Source organism: Ctenopharyngodon idella, chromosome 9, assembly GCF_019924925.1.
Source record: "Ctenopharyngodon idella isolate HZGC_01 chromosome 9, HZGC01, whole genome shotgun sequence".
In the NCBI taxonomy this organism is placed as follows: domain Eukaryota; kingdom Metazoa; phylum Chordata; class Actinopteri; order Cypriniformes; family Xenocyprididae; genus Ctenopharyngodon; species Ctenopharyngodon idella.
Genome location: NC_067228.1, coordinates 27,737,186 through 27,763,009, shown reverse-complemented (window position 1 = coordinate 27,763,009; position 25,824 = coordinate 27,737,186). Strand labels below are relative to the sequence as shown.

Sequence of the window (25,824 nt, the reverse complement as noted above, 5' to 3'; positions counted from 1 at the left end):
TGCTCGCGAGGCGCGTGTCGCGCTCGTCTCTCATTAGCAATCGCTCCAGCGGCCTCGTTCAGCTCCTACATCACTCGGCTTTGCTTCATACTACAGTAATGTTAATAATCGCATCCATGAACATGATTTCTGCCCGAGTCCCGTCCCGTCACCGGTTGTAGACGTGAAGACAACAGCGATGATTCCGCGAAATCAAGGCTGTGTCTTTGTTTTAAACCTCTAGGGGTGAAAATTTAGTGCCTTTAATCATTCTATCAACTTTATTATCACATTAATACAACAATAAGCACTTTCTTGACATTGAAATGTCTTAGAAACGTTTTGCATAAAAGAACAGGAGAGCAGTGTCAGAGTATTTATTGCAACAAAGCCAACCCAATGCAATGGGGAAGACTTTAGAAAAGACGTATTCATTATATTATTCATTTGCTCTGCCCAGCCCTGTTCCCAGTTGACGTCAGAGCTGAACTTGTCATTGCAAATGGTTTGTTCACTTTGATGGTTAGACACAATGCAGAAGGAGATGTGAATATTTTAGTGGTGTTTTGATACCAGTTTATCTAGGGCACAGTCACTGAGAAGAGAGTTACAGCCACACACACACACACACATTCAGTACAGTGCAGTGAAGTCTTCTCTTGCCGATCCAAGTTAATACTAAAGTTCTAACTGAATATCACCACAGTGATTTCCTTCTCCCTGCGTTCCACTTTATTCTAGTATAACTCTATGATAATTCATATCATGTTTATCATCATTTTTAATAAGCGCTTGAGTAGGAAACACATAGTGAATTAGTTCTCTCTCTCTCCTGCCTCACAGCTCACAAAGGATGCTTCAAAGTCTAACCCTGTGGCACGGTACTTCATAAGACACTGCTTTATTGTAAAATTCCATTGGCACACATTTTATCAAATCCCCCATGTGGAGGAGCCATTTTACTTGAGAACAAAGGAAAATTAAAGTAAAATAAAAAGTGATAATTAGAATCCCCCTCATTTTAAAGTCCTATCAAGCCATTGAGCAACGCTTTTTAAATCTATACAAATACAGTTCAGTTGCTTTCATATCATTTCCAGTGCCAGACTGTGCAAGAACAAGGGCATCTATAGAGTTCAAAGCATGCAATGTTTATGCATTTGTTAATTCTACACTCTTGTGATCACATAGTGATGCCAGAAGACCCATTTTTGGTTCCTCAAAGAACCTTTCACTTCTTAAAAGAACCATTTTATTTTCTTTTAGTGTGAAAAATCTCAATAACCTTTTTACACTAAAGAATCTTTTGTGTAATGCGAAGTTTCCATTGATATTAAAGGTTCTTCATGAAACCAGATGTCACTAAAGAACTTTGTGTGTAGAAGGAAACAAATGACTGTATGGAAAGAGGTTTTTCAATAGCCAATGCCAATACCAGCAACTAGGGGCAATTTGTTTTGCCCACTTCACCATATAAATCTACTTGCAGAAAAAAAGTGACCTATATAAAATAACAGGAAGACTGGTGTGCATGAATGATTTTTTTTAACAATTCAGTTCAGTTGAATTGAGAATTTCAGTTTTTATTTTACAGTTTAATAATGTCATCACTGCTGTGACCAAGTCTTTACAATCCACACTGGTCGAAACTGTCACAGGTGTGGCACAAAAGACATACAGGTTGATGTATTGTGCAATCTAAATACAATCACTCCAACCAGGACCTTTGCATTTGAGAATTTGCCTGCAGAGAAGACTTCTGTTCAAAGGAACAGTGGCATTAACCCTCAATTAAATGCAAATTAGAGTAACACACTACTTCATTAGTGCTGTGTTAGTGTACTGACAATTGAGGATGGAGATTACCTGACATTATCAAAATCTGTTACACACTGAAGATAAGAGCTACACCCATCTGACAATGTTTGTCTGTTTGTCAACAGACAATCAGGTGGGCATGCAAAATAAAAAATAAAAATATAAATAAATAAAGTGGACCATCGAAATAAAGTGTAACCCAAAAAAGCAACAACTCAACATTACAACTGAAAACATTTGTGCAGACAAAACAATGTAAATGTACAATATATTCTTATATACAGTACAGCATTCAGAGGTCAAAACTGTCGATCTTGTCTTGACTTCTCCCCATGGCTAGAATTGTCAAGTTTGTCCCAAATGTTCATCAATGCTGAAGAAAGATGAGCTGAAAAATAAATAATAGCATTTCATGTGTCATAATTATTGCTGTGGTAAATAGACACATGATGCAGAAATAACAAAGATACTTTTAAAACACACAGAGAATCTCAACAGGAGAAAACAAACACTAACCGCACTTCCAACACAGACGATAACTGACAATTAACCGAACAGAACAAGGTGTATAAATACACAGGAGAAAACGAGGGAACTAAAAGAGACACAGGTGTGTCAGTCACCAGGTCTCCGTTACACTCACCCCCTAAACATAAACCGGGTCACGGAACCAGTGTAACCCCTCCGGTTCTGTTAACACTGCTCCGAGCGAGATTCAAAGAGGTCTGCAGTCTTTAGCATCAGTCACTAGTGCACCTCTTGAGGCCTGGGGAGTGAGGTTTACTCACACAGCTCTTCCTAGCTGGCCTCCATTACACTCACCCCCCTAAACCTCACTCCCATCTGGGTCACGGCGCCAATGTAACCCCTATGGTTCTATTTGCATTGCTCCAAGCGGGATTCAAACCAGCGACTCCGGCATGGGAGGCGGGCGCATTAATAAGGACGTTAAAGACCGCAGTCTCTAGCATCAGTCGCTAGTGCACCTCTTGAGGCCTGGGGAGTGAGGTTTACTCACACAGCTCTTCCCAGCTGGCCTCCATTACACTCACCCCTTTAAACCTCACTCCCATCCGTGTCACGGCATCAATGTAACCTCTCCGGTTCTATTCGCACTGTTCCAAGCGGGATTAAAACTGGCATCTCTGGCATGGGAGGCGGGCATGTTAACAAGGACACTAAATACCACAGCCTTTAAAGCACCTCTTGAGGCCTGGGGAGTGAGGTTTACTCTCACAGCTCTTCCTAGCTGGCCTCCATTACACTCAGCTCCTTAAACCTCACTCCCATCCGCGTTACGGCACCAATGTAACCCCTCCCATTCTATTCGCACTGCTCCAAGCGGGATTCAAACTGACGTCTCCGGCATAGGAGGTGGGTGCGTTAACAAGGACATTAAAGACTGCAGTCTCTATAATCATTCGCTAGTGCACCTCTTGAGGCCTGGGAGTGAGGTTTACTCGCACAGCTCTTCCTAGCTGGCCTCCATTACACTCACCCCCGTAAACCTCACTCCCATCCAGGTCACGGCACCAATGTACCCCTCCGGTTCTGCTCACACTGCTCCGAGCGATATTTAAATCTGAGTCTCCGGCATGGGAGGTGGGTGCGCTAACAAGGACGTTAAAGACTGCAGTCTCTAGCATCAGTCGCTAGTGCACCTCTTGAGATCATGGGAGTGAGGTTTTTTCGCACAGCTCTTCCTAGCTGGCCTTCATTACACTCATCCCCTTAAACCTCACTCCCATCCAGGTTACGGCGCCAATGTAACCCCTCCGGTTCTATTCGCACTGCTCCAAGCAGGATTCGAACCAGTGTCTCTGACATGGGAGGCGGGCGCGTTAACAAGGACGTAAAAGACTGCAGTCTCTATCGTCAGTTGCTAGTGCACCTCTTGAGGCCTGGGGAGTGAGGTTTACTCGCACAGCTCTTACAAGCTGGCCTCCATTACACTCACTCCCCTAAATCTTACTCCCATCCAGGTCACGGCACCAATGTAACCCCTCCAGTTCTATTTGTACTGCACCGAGCGGGATTCGAACTGGCATCTCTGGCATGGAAGGCAGTCAATGTTTTTATCATTGATCAGCTGGAAAAAAAAAATCATTATGAAAGTGATTCCAATTACATTGTTGCTCTGTATCGTTACTGTTATAGTTGTGGTGCGAACTTCCCTGTTCGCATAGAATTACAGTTTTTTTTTGTTTTGTTTTTTTACAATCACTAGGACACATTTCTCAATATTAGGTTACTTTTGAAAACAAGCAGATCTCGCCCCCCACTGACTACCATAGTATTTTTTTCGTACTATGGTAGTCAATGGGGGGCAAGATCTGCTTGGTTATGAACGTTCTTCCAAATATCTTCTTTTGTGTACAGCAGAACAAAGAAATTTATACAGGTTTGGAACAACTTGAGGGTGAGTAAATGATGACAGAATTTTCATTTTTGGGTGAACTATCCCTTTAATATCAACACTGATTAGGATATTGAGAAGTACCTTCATCAAGGTCTTTAATGATTATTGTAGATTCTGAATTTGTAAGACGTCCTGTTCAAATTCAGTTTAGGACTTGGTGCTCCATAAAGCAAACCCTACAGAGTTGTAAGATCTAAATAAATAAATAAACAAACCTTAATCAAAATATAAATTAAAAAAATGGAGTGTTCCTTCGAATAAAGTATGCATCCATGGTCAGTGGCGTAGTGCAAATCTTTAGCGATCTGTCCGAGAAAAACATTTGTATTAATCTGGGCGTATCATATCAGTCCACAAAGAAAAATTCCAATTAAATTATTTGCCATCAGTTGAGGCCTGTTCACACCAAGGACAAAAACTATAAGTACTGTTTAATGATAACTATAAAGTTTTAATAATCATCCTAATTCTATGAGCATATTCATACCACCACTATAACAATAACGACACAGAGGAACGATAGCATAGGAATCACTTTCAGAGTGATTTTTTCAGCTGATGAATGATAAAAACCTCGACAGCCAATCAGAATCCACTCGACTTAAGCATTTAATATGGCAGACGACAGAACTGCAGCACACACTTATAATAAGCAATACACCATCATGCGTTTCTTTGTACCTTAATTTTGTAGCTGTGTAAACATCTGTTGAAATTACATTTTCTTTTCCCAATTTGTAGTGTCTATCCACCTTATCATTATTTGACTGTCTTCTTTCCACATAATGAGCCACAAATTGTGTTGAATTACAGATTCATGTAAAATCTTGTATCCTCTAGAGGGCTACAATTTATAAGGTTCACAAGACAGAGAACACAGAAATATCTTCAGCAGAATGAGGTAATCATGTGCATAACTATCCCATCATACCCTAAGGCAGTGTTAGCAGTTATCTCTATGACATCAGTGAAGCGTAAGGTTTAATGGGGTTCAATTTGTGTCACGGGCAAAATCAAAGAACATCATTTCTTGGTGAAATTTAAAATCTTTCCCCAAGACAAATGGTGAAATATGTCACAGAGGTCTTAATGGGAACATCAACAAGCATGTCCTAAGACACAAAGATCCTCTTCACATTTTTAATTGTTCAGAAACAATCCAGCTGGTTCAGAAATCACTCGGTCACACTCATCCTGCATTGCAAATTTGAATGTTAATTGCATATGCGATTGTTAAAAGGCAGCTCATTTCGGCTGGTGTGACCACCATGGAGCAGGTTCAGACTTAGGCTTTTCATGTTAATTGCTTACACTCATTATTGTTCATTTAAATAAATGTACCACTCTATCAGGAACATCTTCAACACTGATTGAGATTGTCCTACGAGCAGCAAATAATTGGATGTTTAAAAAAAAAAAAAAAAAATCTCCCTTTTGACAAATTTGCCCACACTGCGGTGGGAAAAAAAGCAATTAATGTCATGTTAAAAAATTCGAAGACCTCAAAGATTGAGACAATCACACTTATCTTTGCTCTTTGAATGTCAATGAAGATACCAGATAATACTTTTGGTTTGTTATTAATTGTGAATTGTTTAAAAAAAACACTTTTAGATGCTCATTTCCATCTTGAGCATACTGATCAAGTCATTCCATTATGATAATGTGATTTCATTAAAAAAGAGCTTATTAGACACATTGAATTTCCCGTGTTAGGACACAATGGCTTATCAAGAAACCTATTTTTGTTGATAAACCTCACAGATTCAGTCGCAGGTTCTTTATTCTGCCATGCCAGCGCTTTTAGTAATTAACAGAGAATGCGGTTTATTCCCATGCATCTTTGCCGGAATTTCTATAATTACATGGCTTGTTCTGAGACCTCCGTTAAATCATGAGCAGTGCTGGCACACAAAGTCTGTCTAGACTTTCTGTTTATGAAGGACTGTGTTTCCCTCTATGAAGGACTCGTCCTCTTGATGCCCTTCTGCCTTTAATGATTCTAATTCCCCATGCAAATACCGTTCATTTGCCTCAGTTGAATAATTCTGGCCTCACTTTAACCCTGGGGCTGTAGTTACTACAGTGCAGAAGAAGACCTGCCACTGGGACCCCATTTTTTTTTTTTTTAAGTGCACAGCACCTCACTTGATCATTTCAAGGGCTGAGAGTGTCATTGTGTGCCACTATCTATACATTGCACTGATTAATTATGTGGTCTTTAACGGTGTAGTATGTGACAAGCAGTCATGCAGAATATGTCACTGTACTTCTGTGTGTGTGTGTGTGTATGCGGGGCAATCTTAACAGGGGTGATTATCTCCCATTAACCATAATCCCTGGTTGGCCCAGTGCAGTATGGCATGGGACACTCCGATGCTGTGTTCTTCTTCAGGGGCAGATGGAGTGGAGTCAGTCACTCGATATATTAGCTCCCTGCCACCTAGTCCAGAACACTCAAGCAAAACGCATTCATCACCATGAAGATGTGGCTACTAAATCAGTGTGATGAGACCCAGATTCCCCTCTCCTCGTTTGCATACAGCTATACGTCTGTCTTGTTAAAAGTCATGTCTTGAACACTTACATTACATAGTGGCATAAAGATGATTTTGACAGTCTGGGTCTAAGGCGATTCATTTTACAATGCATAATATATGTTGATATGTGTTATATTTCTATAGGCTTTTTGTGCATTTTTAAAGTCACCATGAAATCAAAATTGACAACTCTTGTTTTATTTTACGGAACATTGCATAATTTATTATAAATTATTTATCTGTGCACGCCATTATTTTTTTAAAATTCATGTGCCTTCATAATCTTCAATCAAAATAACTTCCCCTCCCTCTTACAGTGTCATCCCTTCTCTTCTCTGATTATGTGTTTACTGGCTTGAGGGCGGGGCAACCTGTCACTCACATGAGATCGACCAATAGCAAACCACAACCATCCAACCAATTCCCGATAGACAAAATCAAAATTTTTTTTTTCCCTGCTCGAGAAGCCATTTCACTCGGATATACATCTTGAAACAAAACAATGGCACTGACATATTTAAAGATATGTCAGTACAAGTTGCTTTCAGTTAAAACAGCTCAAACATGCATTTTAGTCTAGGACTAGCTTAAGCCTTGTCTGTGAAACCGTGGGTTAATGTCTTAAATTTCATTCTGTTCCTCACACAAAGAGTATTCTACTAAACATCTCTTTTTGTGTTTCACTGATGAAGGAAAGTAATGACAGAACTATAATTTTTTGAGTGAAACTATCCCTAAAGGGTTTTGATCACATGACACAAAATGATTAGCAGTGAATTCTGGATCAGTACACCTCCTCTAAACATCAACACTATAACAGGAATAGTGAAAGTATCTAATTTCACAGATGAGATGTCTTACTTTATATTACTGTCTGGAAACATAGTTAGCACATTAGCATTAAACGCCTGCCAGCCTCGGGCTATTCCACGAACAGAGCAGATAAATGTTTCAGAGGACTCTCTGTGGGACTTCTCCAAATGCACAGACAAAGATTCTCTCTAATATGAAATAGAGATTTTAATATACTTTAAAGACACCCTCTATAGCAAATAAAAGTGTAGTTTTGTCTCATTATTGCAGGGTAGAACTGGTCTGTGTGCTTGGGGCAAGATGGATCACCAGTGGGCTTATTACCATTATTAGCACATTTAGTGCTAGTCCCTGTTGCCAACCTTGCTGATTGTAGGGAAACATCTCCCTAATAACCTTAACGAGAATAATGCCCCAGGATGCACCATGTCCTCCTTAGAGAGAGGGTATAATGTGCTGCGGGCCACACATCCGCGATCCCGCCCAAAGTCACCCGCGCTGCTCCTCCTGTCTCGCTGGCTCCGGTTTCTTTGCTGTGGGGCAGTAATCTCCTGTCTGCTCCACTTTACCATACCATGAGAATTACACCCACATGGAACTGAGCCACAAATTGTCCGGACGGATGGAGCGTTAAATTGATAAGAATATTAAATTTGCCATAGACAATGCTATGGTATCTATAACCTGCACTAAGGAGTGATGGATACTCCAGAAGAATAAGGGTTTGTTTATATTGTGTAATGATAACAATTTTATATAGCCTACATTTATTGGAAAAATTGGGGGAGATATATTGTTTTAATAGCTAAATAGTGAAACTGAACTGTAAAATAGCTAGTCATTGTGTGGCTAGCTGACATTGATCTTTTGTTTATTTTTTTTAAACACCACAATTTCAGAATTCCTTAGCCTACTTATTTACATATAAGTGAAAGGTGGCCACAATTTCAACTAATTTAAACTATCCAGCATTTTAATCACATTTTGCTGTCACTAGTTCATTTTATATTGTCCTGCGGTCGGTGCGACGAATTCATTTTTTAGAGTACAAAAACTCAATTACTATGAGTTCATAAAAACTGTATGTAACATAATTATAGAAGAACTGAAGAAAAAAAAAATGGTATTAAATGAATTACAGCATGTTACACCTCAGGACACTGCTGAAACTGCTTGAAATTTCCTGTCAGTCACCCATTGCTGAAAGTGACAGAAGCTCATTTCCTTCGGAGTATTTTGAGGAGTAAGACACTGCCCCCTACAGGACGCGAGAGGAACTGCACCACAGACCCGTGACGTCACGCCCTGCATGACTCGATGGGATCATGTGCTGGAAAGTCAGTTGTACTGACAAACAAGGAATTCGGGACCTTTGAGTAGATCGATAGTCTGTTAGGTTGAGGCAGTTAGGCAGAGAAACTAGTTTTTATATTGAATTAAAGAGAAAAACAAAGTGTAAGTTAAGTCATCATGGCGTCTCTGTTTAAAAAGAAGACAGTCGACGGTAAGTCACTTTGTTAATTGTTTTATTATAGATTTTCATGGTCATATCCCTCTTATAATTTACACCTGTTTCCCTGCTGCATCTTTTGAAACTTTATCAGCTTGTTACACCAGTTTTGATGTTGTTTACCTAGCGAAGTCACAGTCATAAAGTAAGGATATTTGCTACATAAAGATGTTTTTGTTGTTAACGACTGTGAATGAATTCATTATAATAATAATAATAATAATAATAATAATAATGTGTTTCATTTCGTTTTATGACACAATTGGTCTCGTTTCTGTCTGTCCGTGATCTGTTATGTCGTTTATTTACATAAAAGTAATGTTTTGCCACTGTACCAAAAGTGAAAAACGACATTATTTATTTGTAAAAATTACAAAAGAACAAACCCATCAAGATTAATCAATATCATGTTAGTGTCCTCATGTGTCATGTTAATTTCCTCATTTACTTGTCCTTTTTAGGTTCTTTTACATTGAAACAATTGTTGCAAGCAATTTCTTTATGAAGACCATCTGCATTATTGATGTTTATTGCATCCCCACTAAAGCAGACATGCACTCAATGGACAGAGCTGTGTAGAGATCTGAATTTGGCACAGTTAACTGGTAAGATTAACTGGTTAGCTGCCTCAAGACTCAACTGAGCACTGTATCATTGAAACTCATCCATCTAAACCCGTGCAGGTGTCTCAAAAGATCAACAATAGAAGCTTTATTCATTCATACAAGTCATGAAGTTGATTTTGGCTGTTTTTTTTGTTTTTTTAAAATACTGCATTGTCACAATCCTAATTTGAGATCATTTTTTATTCCATTTTATTTATTTATTTTTGTCTTAATCAGCTATTACAGGATAACTATATTCAAACTCATACATATGATATAGTCTATATAAGATATATGACTGATGTTTATCAGTAAAGCAGAAGAGTAGGTGGTAAACTGAGAATCAGTCACAGTCTTTACTCACATTTTAATGCTTTTTCCATGGTCAAGTTGAATTCCCATCATTTCCAAAGCGTTGTCCTCTTGACCTTGGTGCCCAGGTGAGTCGAGAGTCACCGTGCCAAAGTATCCTGTCAGATGGCAGAGCTGGTTTAGCTCTCCGAGTTTTGTGGACGATAACCCTCCCTCAATAGTACGTTTTCGATACGTCATCTTTTGCGTAGACTTCTACGTGTACACAAACTCTCTCATCAAGGTTAGGGATGGGCAAGTAACAAAATTATAATGATAATTAAGTATAAAAAATATTTGTCACTTTTCTTGGACTTTTCTTGTTTTTGTACAATATTAATGAAGTTTTTATTTCACTTTATTCATTGATTCATTTTCTCCAGATTTGTACTTTAAAATGTTAAAATATATAACTAACTTAACTTGTTTTTAATCTTTAAAGTTATACTCATTTTTAATATTTTTTTATGTTTATTATTTTTTTTTAAATTATTTAACTAACTTAACTTTGTTTTTCTTTTTAGTTATACTCTCATTTTTAATATTTTTTTATGTTTATTATTATTATTATTATTATTTTTTTAATTATTGAACTCAACTTGTTTTTTCTTTTTAGTTATACTCTCATTTTTAATATTTTTTTATGTTTATTATTATTTTTTTTTAATGATTTAACTAACTTAACTTGGTTTTTCTTTTCAGTCATGTTCTCATTTTTAATATTTTTTATGTTTATTGAAAATGTAAAAGTTTTAAAAAAAAAATTAGTTATATTTTGAGGTATTTTTTTTAGTTATACTGTCATTTTTAATATTTCTTTTATGTGTATTGCTTTCTAGTAACTTTTTTGACCTATTTCATATTCATTTGTTTCTTTTTTCTGCATCCTTCTTTTTAACTTTTTTTCTCCTATAATTCATTGATTAATTTACTTGTGGACTACTATACCATATCTTTTTCCCTCTGAATTTAAATTTATTTTTTAAAATATAGTTAACGCTATGAATTAGCTCACAAGACTCCTGCTTTTTTTTGTACTTTTTTTTTTTTTTTTTTTAAAACCATTGTCCTCCTAAACACCATCTGTGGCTTCTAATATTGACCATCTAACCTCATGGGATGTTATTGTATGATTGGCATTCATGAGGGCACATGCTGGGCTGATCGCTGTGAGTGTGTAGGAGAGCGTATCTTCCCTATAGGCGTTGTGGCTGAACAGTGTGGCATCTAGAGGCGGGAGCATGAGGAGGAACCTGATGTTCAGTGCATGTGTTTAGCTTGTCCCTTAAATGCATGAAAACATGAAGGGCATGATCCTGCTGGCCTTGCCCCCAAACTAATTATTTTTTTATTTTATTTTTTCCCCCAGGCTCATGAAAGCATATTTCATTTACTGCAATATTCAGATCCAAAAGAGGCTGTTTTTAATCAATCTCTGATGAACTGAGAGCCAGGAAATTATTGTTCAACTTTTTGTCCTTTGTCCTTTATAACCATGACATTTTCACAAGTATGAAACAAAATCACACACCACACAAAATGTAATTGTGGAGTTTTGTACCTGCAAGCTACTCACATTTTCTCCAGAGATTAGAGTTATAGAAAACGTCTCTTACACTAAAAAAAAATTAAGAATTTTTAAATGAGTAAAAACTAGCGCTTAATAAAACATTTAATATAAATCTTAATGGAACAAGGGAATGGACCATTATATATATATAATATATATATATATATATATATATATATATATATATATATATATATATATATATATATATATATATATATATAATATTAGTAAATAAAAGACTTCTGTCAGAAGTTTTGTATTGTTAGGCATGTGCTAGGTCAGCCAAACGCCTTAATTTTTTTTGTGTGTGAATAAAAGAGAGAGACTGAGGGAGGAGGGAAAAAAGGAGGAGAAGAAACTCAGTTTCAGATCAGTGAACTGTATGAGGATTTTCCAGACGGTTTTATTGCATGTTTTTCTTTGCCCCATCCTGTCACAGATATCATTAAAGAGCAGTCCAAAGAGCTGAGAGGCACACAGAGACAAATCACCAGAGACAGAGCTGCCCTGGAGAGACAGGAGAGGCAAATGGTAAGTGGAACGAAGCAGTTTCACATCTGTTAACTTCAACTCCCAACGTCCACCGCATCCCTTCCAGCATCATGTGTCACTGCTTATGAGAGATAGTCGCTTCTTTGATTTCTTTTTATTGCATCAAAGAACAGAGTGAGCTAATTAATTTATTTTTTGATCTTTCTGTTAATTATGTTTAGAAACAGGTAGATTAAATGGCCTCTTTTAGCTTTAAGTTAAAGCGAATTGTTCATCGCTCAATACTCACGAGAATGACTTCAGTGTTTGTGTCGTCCCTTTTAAAGCTCAGAAGAATCCAACACTCACTTTCTCCGTTTACGTTAATTGTTTCTATGTAAACATAGAAATGTGCATAATTGCCTCCCAAAAGGGGCTCGTTTTTCTTCATCTTTATTGTAATTAGACATGGTTTTGCTTTGTTATCTATTTCATTTTTTTAAATGACCTATATTTAAAGATAGCTGCAGGCTGGTCATGTGCTGCTGCTGCTTTAATACCCCATTTACACTTCCCGAAATCTGGGATGCAAAATCTCACTTACAACTGGAAACTTAGTAATGAAATCTTTAAAATAAAATTGATAAAATTTTTTGGGTATGGGTAAACAATGCGGAAAAATAATCATATCACATTTTTTTTTCAGTCAGGATCACTATCCACAATCTTATCATGATTCTTTTTCTTGTTGGTTTTTGAAGTTGGCATGAAAGGAAAGTTGCTTCACTGTATAAATGAAATATCCATTGATTCTTATTAAAGCTACAAAAGTTCTTCAGTCAAGAGCAGTGAGTGATTTTCTCTTTTTCTTCTGTTGTTTAATTATCATTAATGACAGACAGCAGCAGGTATATTAGGCTGCTGTCACTTTAAGAGATAATGCACAGGTTTAATATACTGTACACACATCTGATTTTCTCCCAATTGTTTATGTTCACTTAAAACATAGCCAACTGTGTTTTTGAAACCATTGTATTTGACAGTTTAAACGCAATAAGATGCGAAAGACAACTTTTTAGTTCACTGCTTACGCACTGTGTGTGCCCTCAGAAAATGCGTGTAAAGTCATTTTAAAGTTTAAACTGGCAGGGCTTTAAAGTACATGCAAATGAAAAAATGTGCACGATACTAGCGCACTCTCTGTACAGGCAGATCATGGTGACGTTTTAATATTTCACGATCTAATATCATATCTCATACCCCTAACCCTGCTCCAGATGGCATATCTATCAACTGCTGGATAAATATTAGTCAACTGAATTGGGTCATACTTAGCATTATCTGTTCTCTGAAGGTAAGGGTTTTGTTTAGCACATCAGTCTGTCACTTTTATTCTAGTTTTCCAAACCATAGTGCTGCCTAGTGGCTGACATGACAATAAAACATCTCTAATAGGCCTGATGCTACAGCTCCATCTCACTCAGCTCTCTATACATGAATATTTATAATACAGGCATATCATATTTGTCATGGTTTAACAGTAAAAGATGCCCCATTCCAGTCATATTTGATATTTTGATAGCGACAGACAGGCAAACATGTACAATACTCTCAGAAGCTGTCACAAAACGCCATTGAGTGTTAAAGTAGGACAGTGCTGTGTGTGTGTGTGTGTGTGTGTGTGTGTGTGTGTCAGTGCAGCTAATGTGGCAGCTTGCGTTTTGCTTATCAGGCATCAGAGCAGCACCTGGACTAATGTGTGCATCATTAGAGTTATTCTGTCTAATATGCCTGTTTAGCTGATCAGCATGTGTTTACCTGAGAGACTAACATTAAGAGCACACAAGAGAAAACAGGATCTGCTGCGTTAAATGTGCCTGGGATTCAGATTATGGATTTAATAATGGCAGTCTTAAAGGTGAAGTGTATAATTTCTGCACAACTTGTGGCACCAAATTATATCATATATATTATTCCTTTCAAAAGTTTCTGAAAAAAGTCTCTTATGCTCACTAAGGCTGATTTATTTGATCAACAATACAGTAAAACATTGTGAAATATTCTGCTTTTTAATATAACTGCTTTTTTAAATTGTAATATATTTTAAAATGTAATTTATTCCTAAAGCTGAATTTTCAGCATCATTACTCCAGTCTTCAGTGTCACACGATCCTTCAGAAATCATTCTAATATGCTGATTTGATGCTCAAGAAACAATATTGAAAGCAGTTATTTTTGTGGAAATCTTAATACATTTTTTCAGGGTTCTTTGATAAATAAAAAGTTCAAAATTTCAAATAGAAATATTTTGTAACATTATAAATGATTTTGCTGTCCCTTTTGATCAATTCAATGCATCCTTGCTGAATAAAAGTATTAATTTCTTTAAAAAAATAAACTTTTGAACAGTAGCATACACTTTTCAAAACACCCCTTCCACATCACAATATGTAATTGTGAAATGTACATGTCGGACCTCCCAAAAAGAGCAGTGTTTTGGAAGTGTTTACACTCTTTGCAACATCAACCTACTGATGGCTGTAATTATAGTGAGTGTTGCCCGATCTCGCTAGAAAATTCCAGCAACCGAATCTGACAAAACATACTCAAAATAAAGCCTAAATGATCCCAAATACCCACACTTATAGGCGACATTTTGAAACAACAATAAGTGGAAATGGCCACACTGCTAATAGTCTCTGTACATCATAGAAAAATTCACCCAAAAAACAAAAATGAAATTCATTATTTACTCCCCCTTGTGTCAGTCCTGAATGCTGTTATTTTTGTCATGAAATGCAAAAGGAGATATTTTGAAGACACTTCCATGCAAAAACAATTAAGAGTGAACAAAAAAGCATCATAACAGTAGTCCATGTGATTTGTGCACTATAAGTATTCTGAAGGCATACAGTTGCGAAGTTGCGATAGTGTTTTCTTCCCTATTGTGACATATATCTAAGTAAAAACCTGGAAGCGAGTTAGCATTTAAGGACTTCCGGTTCCATCGCCCCGAAGTAAATGGGTTTTTTGAACGGGTTTTTGCAAAATCACCTGAAATAAGGTCTGTGGTTAACAAAGCCTCCAAATATTTTCACGTTTTGATCTACGACATAAAACACGCCAGTTATAACCCGCTTGTGATTTTTTTTTTTTTTAAACCTTTATTGTGTCTTAAAAACGGCGGTTGCTAACAAATTGCTAAAAGGAACTACTTCCTTTGGCGGGGACTTTAGACATCATCATGACAAACAGGACACTTGGACGGCATTTCTCATGAAAAAGTGGATAAGTATTCATACACAGCGCAGATCATAATCAGCGAGCATGTTTTTAAATAAAGTTGTTTTTTAAATAAAGTTTGAGGAAGCTTGGTGGTGGTGACGTTGATCCGCGACCATGGTGTGCTGTAGTCCGTTTATAGCCTACTGTTAGCTTTTTATATCTGACGACTTTATTTAGGCTTCAAAATGTATAAATGTTGTGTTAACTTGTAAAGATTATTTTGATAGGCAAAACGTATAAGTGACACAGAGCTTATTTTTTTGCGATTTTCCAAAAGTCTATGGGAAAAATGCATAGGCTTTCGATCGAGGGAACCCGTGCACCGCTAACTTCCGGGTTGGCCTACAAAAACACGTCATCCCTGAGGTGATTGGATCATAGGAAGTTGGGCATTGCTAACTGAATGCTAGTTTGCAGTCAGTTGTGGAGGATATTTAGTCCCACCCTCCGCCGAGACACACGCCATGAAGAGAACAGATGCCGTTTCGAGGTGGAGAGGAGGTTTATACAATAGTCAACATTTGTAGTCAAAATAGTTCATCAAAGTTGTCCTAAGAAGAAGGTTTTAGGACAACTTTGATGAAAGGTTTTGATCCACTTCAAATATTGACTACTATATTTTAGATTTAGGATTATGAGTACACATGAATTAATGAAAAATATGATAAATCATTGATAATAAACACTGCTACGTTCTGTAAAATAATATGATTTGTGAATTTTGATTTCATAGTAACTTTAATGTGAGGAGTAAAGCAAAGTTTTAGACATTATTCACTGACGAAATGTTGCGTAAATAATTTGAAAAGATGAAATTTTTGGAAGACCTTTAAACATGAATAGCAGAAAGTATTTTAACTTAAAAAATAATTTATGTGAAAATAAAGTGTTATACTTTCTTATAACCAAGTTTAAAGGGATAGTTCACCTGAAAATGAAAAGTATTTAATCATTTTTCAAATTATTTCACATTTAATGGTCTCCATTAGGTGGTCACATGTTGATGTATGGAAATGATTATGACTCTCCAATAAGCTGACATTTCCAGTTACCAGATGCTTGTTAGAAAGGGATTTTTATTTGAAAAATGTTTGTCAAGTCTTGCCGGTGTTTTGTACACATGGTGTTGAAAGAGAGCTGCATAATCATTAGCGCTGCACATGAAGTTTGTTGGAAGGTTTTGTAAGTGCAGCAGGTTTCAGGCTTTAATTTTGATGGGCCGCCCTCACTATCACACAGTCCCATGAGAGATCTCTGCAGACACAAACACACACACACACACTGTTTCCCACACTGCATCTAATTGCTTGACTTTCCTCTGGGCACAGAGCTGTTTTCAGACTTTTACTAATGTAAAGAAACTCAGATCTCTGGGTCCAAACAAGTAAACATGGCACAAGTTTCAGCTGTTATGGTGTGGTGTTTCACAACATCACGAACATCTCTGCAGTCGATCTGTCTTTCTAGGTGCCTTGTTGTTCTGTCCTAGAAGTGAAAACTCAATTTTGTTCCTATTAGATGTAGAAATTGTTGATGTCTTTATTCTTACCAGGAAATGGAAATAAAAAAAATGGCCAAGACTGGAAACCGAGAAGCCTGCAAGATACTAGCCAAACAGCTCGTACAGCTTAGGAAACAGAAGAACCGAACCTACGCCGTAAGCTCTAAGGTCACGTCCATGTCCACGCAGACCAAAGTCATGAACTCTCAGATGAAGATGGCTGGAGCCATGTCTACCACAGCGAAGGTAAGACTCTTAATCCTCCCAGTGGATCTGCATGACTCCTGGTTCAGTTATTCCATTGCTCAACACAAGGCCCTTCAACATTCCCAGTCCCCCCACCCACCGCCCGATGACGCCTCTGTATTATTCACATGTAGCCCGATGTGTTCCCGGGAGTGCTGGAAAAACAGAATCCCTTATGTAGCAAAGAACTTCAAAAGAATCCTTAAACAGGGTTTAATTATCATGTTGTTGGGGAGCTCCTTACTTCTCATTGTGACCCAGTTTTATAGTTTCTGCTCTTCTTTTATAAAGATCTCGTATCTCGCATTCTCTGTGTATTAATTCACACTCTTCTCATTATTGTTCATTTAGAGTTTTTCCTATGATGCTTGTACAAAATAATAGGAGTCATATGATTGTTTTATGGAGCTTTCTTTTTTTGAAGCAAATTAATAAAGTAGCATATGTTTTTTCAGTAAATGTAGGACAACAAAAGGACATTGTAGATGCAGTGTATATTGTCTTAAGCACACTCTCTTAAAGACTTGTCTAATAAGAAAGCACCTTGTGAATTTTATTTTATTTTTGCTTTTATGAATTATAAGATCATTTAAGCAACCCCTAATTGAAATTTAAACTAAAGCTGTTAAAAGACATTATAAAAAAGAGTGTTTTGCTGTAAAATGGGATGATTGTGATGATTTCAATTTAAAGAGAACATTTTATTTTTTGTTTTCATTTCATTTTTAGTTAAAGTTTTAGTAATTTTGTTGTCTTTTGTTTATTTATTTGTTTTGTTTTCTAATATGGATATATCATTTTTATTAGTTATATTTCAGTTTTTGTTATTTTAGTACATTGAGTTGGCAACTAGATAAAATAATATACGTTAAAGGTATTTTTTAACATTCTATTTTATTTCAAGTAATGTAGTTAATCATTAATATATTAATCATCTACCTACCTAACCTAATTGTTACATTTTACATTTAGCATGAGATGGGTATAGGTTAATTTATTTTACCTCTGGAGACACTTATTTTGTTGAATAAGGAGACAATTTCACAGTCTGCACTTCTAATGCACACACTTCACAAAGCATGTCTTATCTTCACCAATCACTACAGGCATGTCGTATCATCACATAAAATGCAATTTCAGCCAATTAAATTCAGTCTCTGACTGCTCATTAATGGGGTGTTGTTTTTCTCACCCGTTTGCAAGCCGTTTCTGTACTCGCACAAAAGATTCATTGTGTCTGTATCCAATCCATATTGATTGAGGAAGGAAGCTATTAATATTTCCTCACCCAACTGTTATTGTGGTATTTGTAGTCAGTCATAAGGAGGAGCTGGTGTAATAGATATGAGATGGGTGATAATGAGACTGTGTGTAAATAATTCTCTGTAATCAGATAGGACTCTTCCTGTGTGTCTGCCCTGCCGCAGTGCTAGAGACCCAGAGGGACAGTAAAACAGACTTCTCTCCATGCGACCTATTTTTATGTTCTGTCATCTACTTACTGTACTCCCCTCCTCACCAAATGGTGGGATGTCGAAATTTATGTTGAGCTGCATTCAAAATGTATTCGTCCGTGGTGGATTTTTGTCAGTGCTTGTGTTATTTTTATTATCGTTTGTGCACCGTAAGGATGCTCTATTTATTCTCTGGGAATGTGATGGATTGCTTGAACTCTTTCTGTCTCTCAGACTATGCAGACTGTCAATAAAAGAATGGACCCCAAGAAGACGCTACAGACGATGCAGGACTTCCAAAAGGAGAACTTAAAAATGGGAATGACGGAGGACATGCGTAAGTTTTTTTTTTTTTTTTTTTTTTTTTAAAGTGGTTCTAAAATGGTGGATCTCTTTCTTCTGGTTGTTTTTCAGCAGTGCAAAAACTATGCTAAATGCTATCTGGACTATGTAAGGTTATTGTATATGGCGAGTTTCATTGTATTTTTTTAATTCAGATCACCATATAATTATGCATTATCAGGATAGCAAAATAAATAGGCTTATCAGCTCTTCCCATATTTCACTTTACATCAAAATGCCTGGTGTGGTGTCCAGTCAAGTTTGGCAAAAATGATTATCATAGAAACAGCTAAGGCGCCAACCTGGACAGGCTGTGTGACATGCCCTCATTTTCAGAAACCATGTATAAACCCCATAAAGTAAATGATAATTCACAACAAGGACATGGTTTGTGCACACAATGAGTTCTGTGCCATGAATTGTTGGCAACAAACAGCTTGAAACCATTGAAATTCATTATTGTGCAATTAACAGTTTTGGCATTGTGTTGACTCACCACTAGTTTTGAGTAACTAGACCTAAAAAATTCTAGTCTACATTGTAGCCAAACACTGCCAATTTAAGCTGGGTTCACACTGTGCGATTTTGGCCATGATTTGGCCGTCTGAGATGAATTTTGTTTCCTCAGATCCTAGACCAAAATCAGAAGTCTTTGATCAGTAGACGTTCACTGACAGCCGATTAATGATCATTGCGATCAGATTTTCCCTCCAACAAAATTCTGGCAGTGTCAGAAGATTTGACGCACAATCTTGTAGTGTGACTTCTCATACGACAACCATCAAATCGAAAACCAATAGGAGCGCAGAACCTGATGACGCAATTAGTGAGACAACAACTAACCACCACTTGCTCCTTGCTCACTTTTTTTCCAGTTTTCTTTTTAAGAGAAACCATGATTAAAATTAAAGGGTTAGTTCACCCAAAAATGAAATTTCTGTCATTAATTACTCACCCTCATGTCGTTCCACACCCATAAGACTTCATCTTAAGATATACAACACAAATTAAGATATTTTTGATGAAATCCGAGACATAGACAGCAATTTAACCACCACTTTCAAGGTCCAGAAAGGTACTAAAGACATCATTAAAATAGTCAATGTGACTACAGTGGTTCAATCTTAATTTTATGAAGCGTCGAGAATACTTTTTGACGTAGAACCTGGAAGCGCTGAACTGTGTTTTCAACATAAACAGCGTAGGAGAATTAGACAGAAGAGATTGTTGAATAAAGTCGTTATTTTTGTTTTGTTTTTGCGCACAAAAAGTATTCTCACCGCTTCATAAAATTAAGTTTGAACCACTGTAGTCACGTTGACTATTTTAATGATGTCTTTAGTATCTTTCTGGACCTTGAAAGTGTCGGTTAAATTGCTGTCTATGGACGAGTCATTTACCTCTCAGATTTCATCAAAAATATCTTAATTTGTGTTCTGAAGATGAATGAAGGTCTTACGGGTGTTGAACGACATGAGGGTGAGTAATTAATGACAGAATTTTCATTTTTGGGTGAACTAACCCAAATGCTTGCTTGCCACCATTTCTATCCCACATAAAAATGCAGCTCACGTCACTGAACGTGTCGGATTGATGATGTAAAACTCTAATTTTTAACACGTCTTGACTGCTGTACAGTCTGACATTAATGACAACTGAGATGCCACAGTGTGACGTGACATGTGACATGAAGGGAATCATGTTTGTATAGTCTGACAAGCAACAGTCATAAAGGACTATTATAAATCGTACAGTGTGCACCCGGCTTTAGACAGGAAGAGATGGTCTGACCATCCCATAAAGCAACCAATCACAGTTTATTTTGTTTTTATGTGCCGTTTAAGGTGGATTGTACAGAAAACACTGAAAAACAGAATAATTTCTTGGTGAAATATACAGTTCTTCAGGATATTGAATTTATTAATAATTAGTTAAAATAATTTGAATTGATTGATAGTAAGTGCTTCAAACAAAACTGTTAACTTTTTCAAAGATTTGATGCCTCAAATCTGGCAAACTCTGTCATATCCAGCAAGTTCATCCTCAGAAGCTGTCTTTCAACCTCGTAAACCGTCTTTGTTTCCAGGTGGTTTAATTGCATCTGGATCCTAAAGCAAAACCAGTTCAGAATCACCGGTCTAGAGATTGGGTTATTCTGTCGACTTTCACCAACTTGTACAAATTTCTGTTCACAGTCAATGATACACTGGATGAGATTTTTGATGAATCGGCCGACGAGGAAGAATGCCAGGACATCGTGAACCAGGTGCTTGATGAGATCGGCATAGAGATCGCAGGAAAGGTTAGACGCTTCCTTTTTGTCTGCACTGTTCTAGCGACAGCCCCAGCGGCTGCTTTCAGCAGATGGCAGGACTCTGGCTGTGCCTGTGATTACTGTAGGCCTTTTTTTAGATTCATGAGATGCAGAATCATCGTATCTGATTGCAGCAGATGTGTATTCCCTTGGGCCAAAATGTAATACTCATATTCCACAGATTCTTTGTCCTGTTTTCCCCAAATAAAGTGCTTAGGCTCTGTTGTTGTAGAACATTTGGCATAAACAATGAACATATTTGATTGGTGCTACATCTATTCCCCAGAACAACAATTAAACGGAGGCTTATGCTGGTAGAGTTTTAGCACCAGGTGATCTGTGAAATCTGAAGTTTTACTGCTCTAATAAAGGGCTCCAATTGTTATTGTTTCCGCAGATGGTAAGAGCCCCGTCAGCAGGAAAGATCCTCCCTGGCGCCTCCCCAGCAAAGTCTAAAGCTGCCACCATTTCAGACGCTGAGATCGAGAGACAGCTGAAGGCTCTGGGAATGGACTAAATCTCTTCACCCTCCACACCTGTGCACCCACTGCCACCAAAAGACTGAGTTCATAGTGGGAACAGGGAGTTTTCAAGTAATAAATGAAGGAAAACTGTCAACAAACATACTCTTGTTAGAGTATCACAATGAGTCACTGGAGTGGATTCATTGGTCAGATATATACAGCAGATCACGGTAGATGTTTTTACAAAATGCACACTCTAACTGACATGCTCTCCAAATCTGCTGCACATAGTGTAGGGTTTAAAGGTGAAATTTTGCACCACTAGTAGCTCCAAATAGAATTGCACTGTTTTGTTTTGAGCAACATAACTGGTACAACATCGTCTCAACCAATAGTCTGAGCTTGCGGCGGGGCTTTCTGTTTGGGCAACCAATGGCAGATTGAGAAGGGAGGAGTTGAAAAGTCAATAGGTGTGTTATACATTTGGTTTGAAACTTATAGTAACTAACGTATGGTCTATATAGTATGAATGTGTGTAGTATGAATGACATTCGAAATGAATGAAATGTGACCAATGGTGTCAGTTGCGTCACTTCACCACCATTCAGAAATCCTCTCCCGTAGCCTCATGGGATAGTAAAGTGTCTAGGGTACTTTTCGAATACCCTGTATTCGTATTGTTTTTTTTGCATACTGTACTATATAGTAGGGAAGTATTCAATTTCGGATGCAGCAAATGACAACATAGCGAATTAAGTACATGGTGAATGTGTTCATACTACACTTTCATACTACATAGAATGTACTTTTTAAATAGTCACGAAGAGTTAGTTGTTCAAATGAAAATGCTGCAAAAATTACACACTTTTACCTTAAAGGTTGCTATTACTGTGGTAACAAATTGTCCTTTAAATCCTTTAAATGTACACCAACATTGGAAGATTGTGGAATGGCATGGGATTCCCATGTGTTATAGGGCTAATCATCTCAAATACGTGTCATGTTAGTCAAAAGATGCTCATTACTTGTATTTTTATGGCTTTTTAGGTTGTGTGTGACTTAAGGAAGTAAGTTAAGGAAAACAGTTTCCTTCGCAGTGAGGTTTGGTATAAAATCAGTATTTCTTACTTACATACAAAATTGTCATGCATGAGAATCTTTGTTGATATGATAATGATAATATGATTAAGTCTTATCAACCTTGAAACAATGCAACCATTGAGAACCTTCAACCTTTTGGTGAGTGATGATTTTGGTAGGTAAAACTTAACAAATTAAACTTGAACGATGTCCAACATATCATGTACAACATATTGTTATGGAAATGATTGAGATTGTTCAGGTGTTGCAGTGAAATAATCAATCCTGTGAGTTTTCAATTTACAAAGTTTAATTAATACTTTTAGGCCGGTTTCATAGACAGGGCTTAGCCTAAGCCAGGATTAGGTTACAAGTTGACAAGTTGAGCACTGTTAAAACTGCTTAAAACAGCTCAAACATGTATTTTAGTCTAGGACTAGCTTAAGCTTTGTCTGTGAAACCGGGGTATAATATCATTAGGGTCTACATATGCAAGGCTGTTGTCTGGAAGGAACAACCAAGAACTTCATCTAGGACCCCTTGACTGGTGGTTCCCACTAATGTCCTGTGGCAGGGATGGGTAACTTCGGTCCTGGAGGGCCATACTTGAAAAATCTAAGCTTATGCCACATCCGAAATTGAATACTTCCCTACTGTATAGTATTCGAAAAATGGTACTCCAACAGAGTAGTGTGTCCAAATACATATTCGAAAAACAGTAGATGAAAAACACGTAAATGACCTATGTCATCCACTGAGATTCTTAAGTTCGCAATCGATGGACAGTTTGTAAATGGAAATTGTTGCAAGGTTTAAGGTTCTGGGAAGAAGGAGGCGGGAACTGGCGAACGTTCAACATAGTTTTAATCACAAAATAAACAAACAACAAAACGAAAGTAAAGCGGCAGCCTCTTACAGGCGACTGCCGCATATAAACATAAAACAACAACATTAAAGTCCAGACCTGGCCCTCTCTCATCTTGCACTGTCGTCACTCCTCCTTTTATCCTTCTGGAGCTCCTCCGTGAGACTCAAGGCACTCATTAGCACTCACGTCACCCGCCTCGCTCTGTTCCCGCGGCTCTCGGCCCTGCCCTGCTTGCCACAGAGATGAAACGATGCAACAGATGTTGTAGGTCACGTGACAGTAGCAACATGGCGGATGTAGTACGTCCGGATTTCATTCATACTACACACATTCATACTATATATAGAATGTACTTTTTTAACTGTCGCGAAGTACATTCAAACGTATACCTATTCAGACATACAATTTCGGACACACCGCCAGTCTTCAGGATTGAAGGTTACAGGCAGGTGTGTTTGATTAGGGATGGAACTAAACTCTGCAGGACACCGGCCCTTCAGGATCAAATTTGCCCATCCCTGTCCTATGGAGTTTATCTTCTTCAAAAATTGACTGGACATGCATGTATTTTTGAACATTTTAAAAACTGCCACAATTTAGGTGACAGCCCTGCACATATATTCCCTTACTGTTACAGTCTTGCACTGTTTTTAAAGCAATTGTTGAGTGTAATTTGCAAAAAGCCTCAAGTTTATTGAAGTGTTGTGGTCATGAGAGGTGGACAGTACTGTGTGAATGAAAACAGTGTTACTGACATCTTCTGCTCATATTTTGTTTTGCAACAACTTTGATTTGTGTCAGCTGCACTGCCTTCTCAACTGGACTCTTAAAAATTAAGATTCTTCATTGGAATTGATGGTTCCATGAAGAACCTTTAACATCCATTGAACCTTTCCATTCCAAAAAGGTTCTTTATAAAAGGTTCTTCAGATTATTAAAATGGTCTTCACATATCATAATTCTTTTAAGAACTGAAAGGTTCTATGGGGAACCAAAAAAATAGTTCTTCTATGGCATCACTGCAAAACTCCCCCTTTTGAACCTTTATTTCTAAGTGTGTGGGACTGTAGAAAGTGCTAACCATGATGTAATTGTAGCTGATTTACGGCTGGAATACACTGCCATGACTTTTGTACAGATTTGTGCCATGATTTTCAGTCTGGAGGAGTCAACTTTAGTTGCTGAAAGTGAAAGCCAGTCTGCAGATGCTTAATTCTCTACCATTGGAACACATTGGATTTTGCAGAAAATCATATTGTGTAGAGACTCTGATGTTTTTTAAGCTTGAGACTCTGATTCTATCTAGTTGGAGGAGATAAAACATGTTTGATATTTTGATATTGTTTTAATTTGTTTCAAGGCAAATGTTTCAGAACAATTTGAACGTCGTTTAGTGTATGATGCCTAGTTTTCTCTTTAACCATTTACAAAGTCGGCAATGATGCCTAGTGTTTTAAAGTCTGTTCATATTTTAAAAGTCGTATAGTGTATTCCAGCCTTTAGGAGAATGTTTTTAATGTTTTTTGTTTGTTTGTTTTCTTCATCTGTATGTACTTCTCAACACGGTTAAAAAAGCTTCTTTCATTCTAACCAATACAGTGTGTATATGAATGTACAGTTTATGCTTTGATTTTCTAATTAATAAATTTGTGAATAACCTTCATATTTGTGAATAACTTGTGTTTAACGTGTATTTCAGCATTTAACAATCAGATCATTTGTACAATCATTAAGATGCCAACTAAAAACAAGAGGGTGGCCTGTACTGAACTGTTAAACGGTGGGAAACCTTTAAGCTGAGTGTTATGAACCTCTACAATTGTCCTAATGGCTTTTTAGAGCATTTCATATTTCATTAAATTAGACATCATTATTCATAATCATAATGAAACATGATTTTTAAATAAGGTCTTAATGAGTTTGTAGAGTGACCTTTCTTAAATGAACCCTGGTGCAGTCCATTAATTTCAAAGTAATTTAATGAGGTATGGATGTGTAACTGCTGCAAGCGTTGCTGCAGGACTGCAGAACCTTCTGGAATACATACAGACAAATCCAACGTTTTATTGTTTTCTCAGTGATCATATTTATGTATGATACAGTATATACTGAAAATGTCAAACCCTGTCAACATTATCCCAGAGTATACTGTATTTATTGCATTGTTAGATTGTATCGGGTGGTTAGGGAT

The 25,824-nt window shown here is 37.2% G+C and overlaps 1 protein-coding gene and 1 long non-coding RNA gene across 3 annotated transcripts; one reads left to right on the top strand and one right to left on the bottom strand.

Annotated features, from left to right (window-relative positions):
• Positions 1 to 1,541: 1,541 nt before the first annotated feature.
• LOC127518927 (uncharacterized) lies at positions 1,542 to 11,727 on the bottom strand. The gene is made up of 2 exons (XR_007931692.1): positions 10,049 to 11,727; positions 1,542 to 2,185 (listed from the first exon to the last, which is right to left on the bottom strand). It is a non-coding gene; the product is annotated as an uncharacterized LOC127518927 (long non-coding RNA).
• On the top strand, positions 8,854 to 25,296 carry chmp2ba (charged multivesicular body protein 2Ba). 2 transcript variants are annotated; one of them, XM_051906175.1, is made up of 7 exons: positions 8,854 to 9,073; positions 9,541 to 9,684; positions 12,048 to 12,139; positions 16,917 to 17,111; positions 18,800 to 18,902; positions 21,103 to 21,209; positions 21,619 to 25,296. In XM_051906175.1, the coding sequence occupies exons 2-7, from the start codon at positions 9,603 to 9,605 to the stop codon at positions 21,736 to 21,738; spliced, it is 699 nt and encodes a 232-aa protein (XP_051762135.1). In that variant the 5' UTR covers positions 8,854 to 9,073; positions 9,541 to 9,602; the 3' UTR covers positions 21,739 to 25,296. The 2 variants fall into 2 exon arrangements, with proteins under 2 accessions (XP_051762135.1, XP_051762136.1); XM_051906176.1 differs by lacking the exon at positions 9,541 to 9,684 and having other exon boundaries at positions 8,857 to 9,073.
• The last annotated feature ends 528 nt before the right edge of the window (positions 25,297 to 25,824 follow it).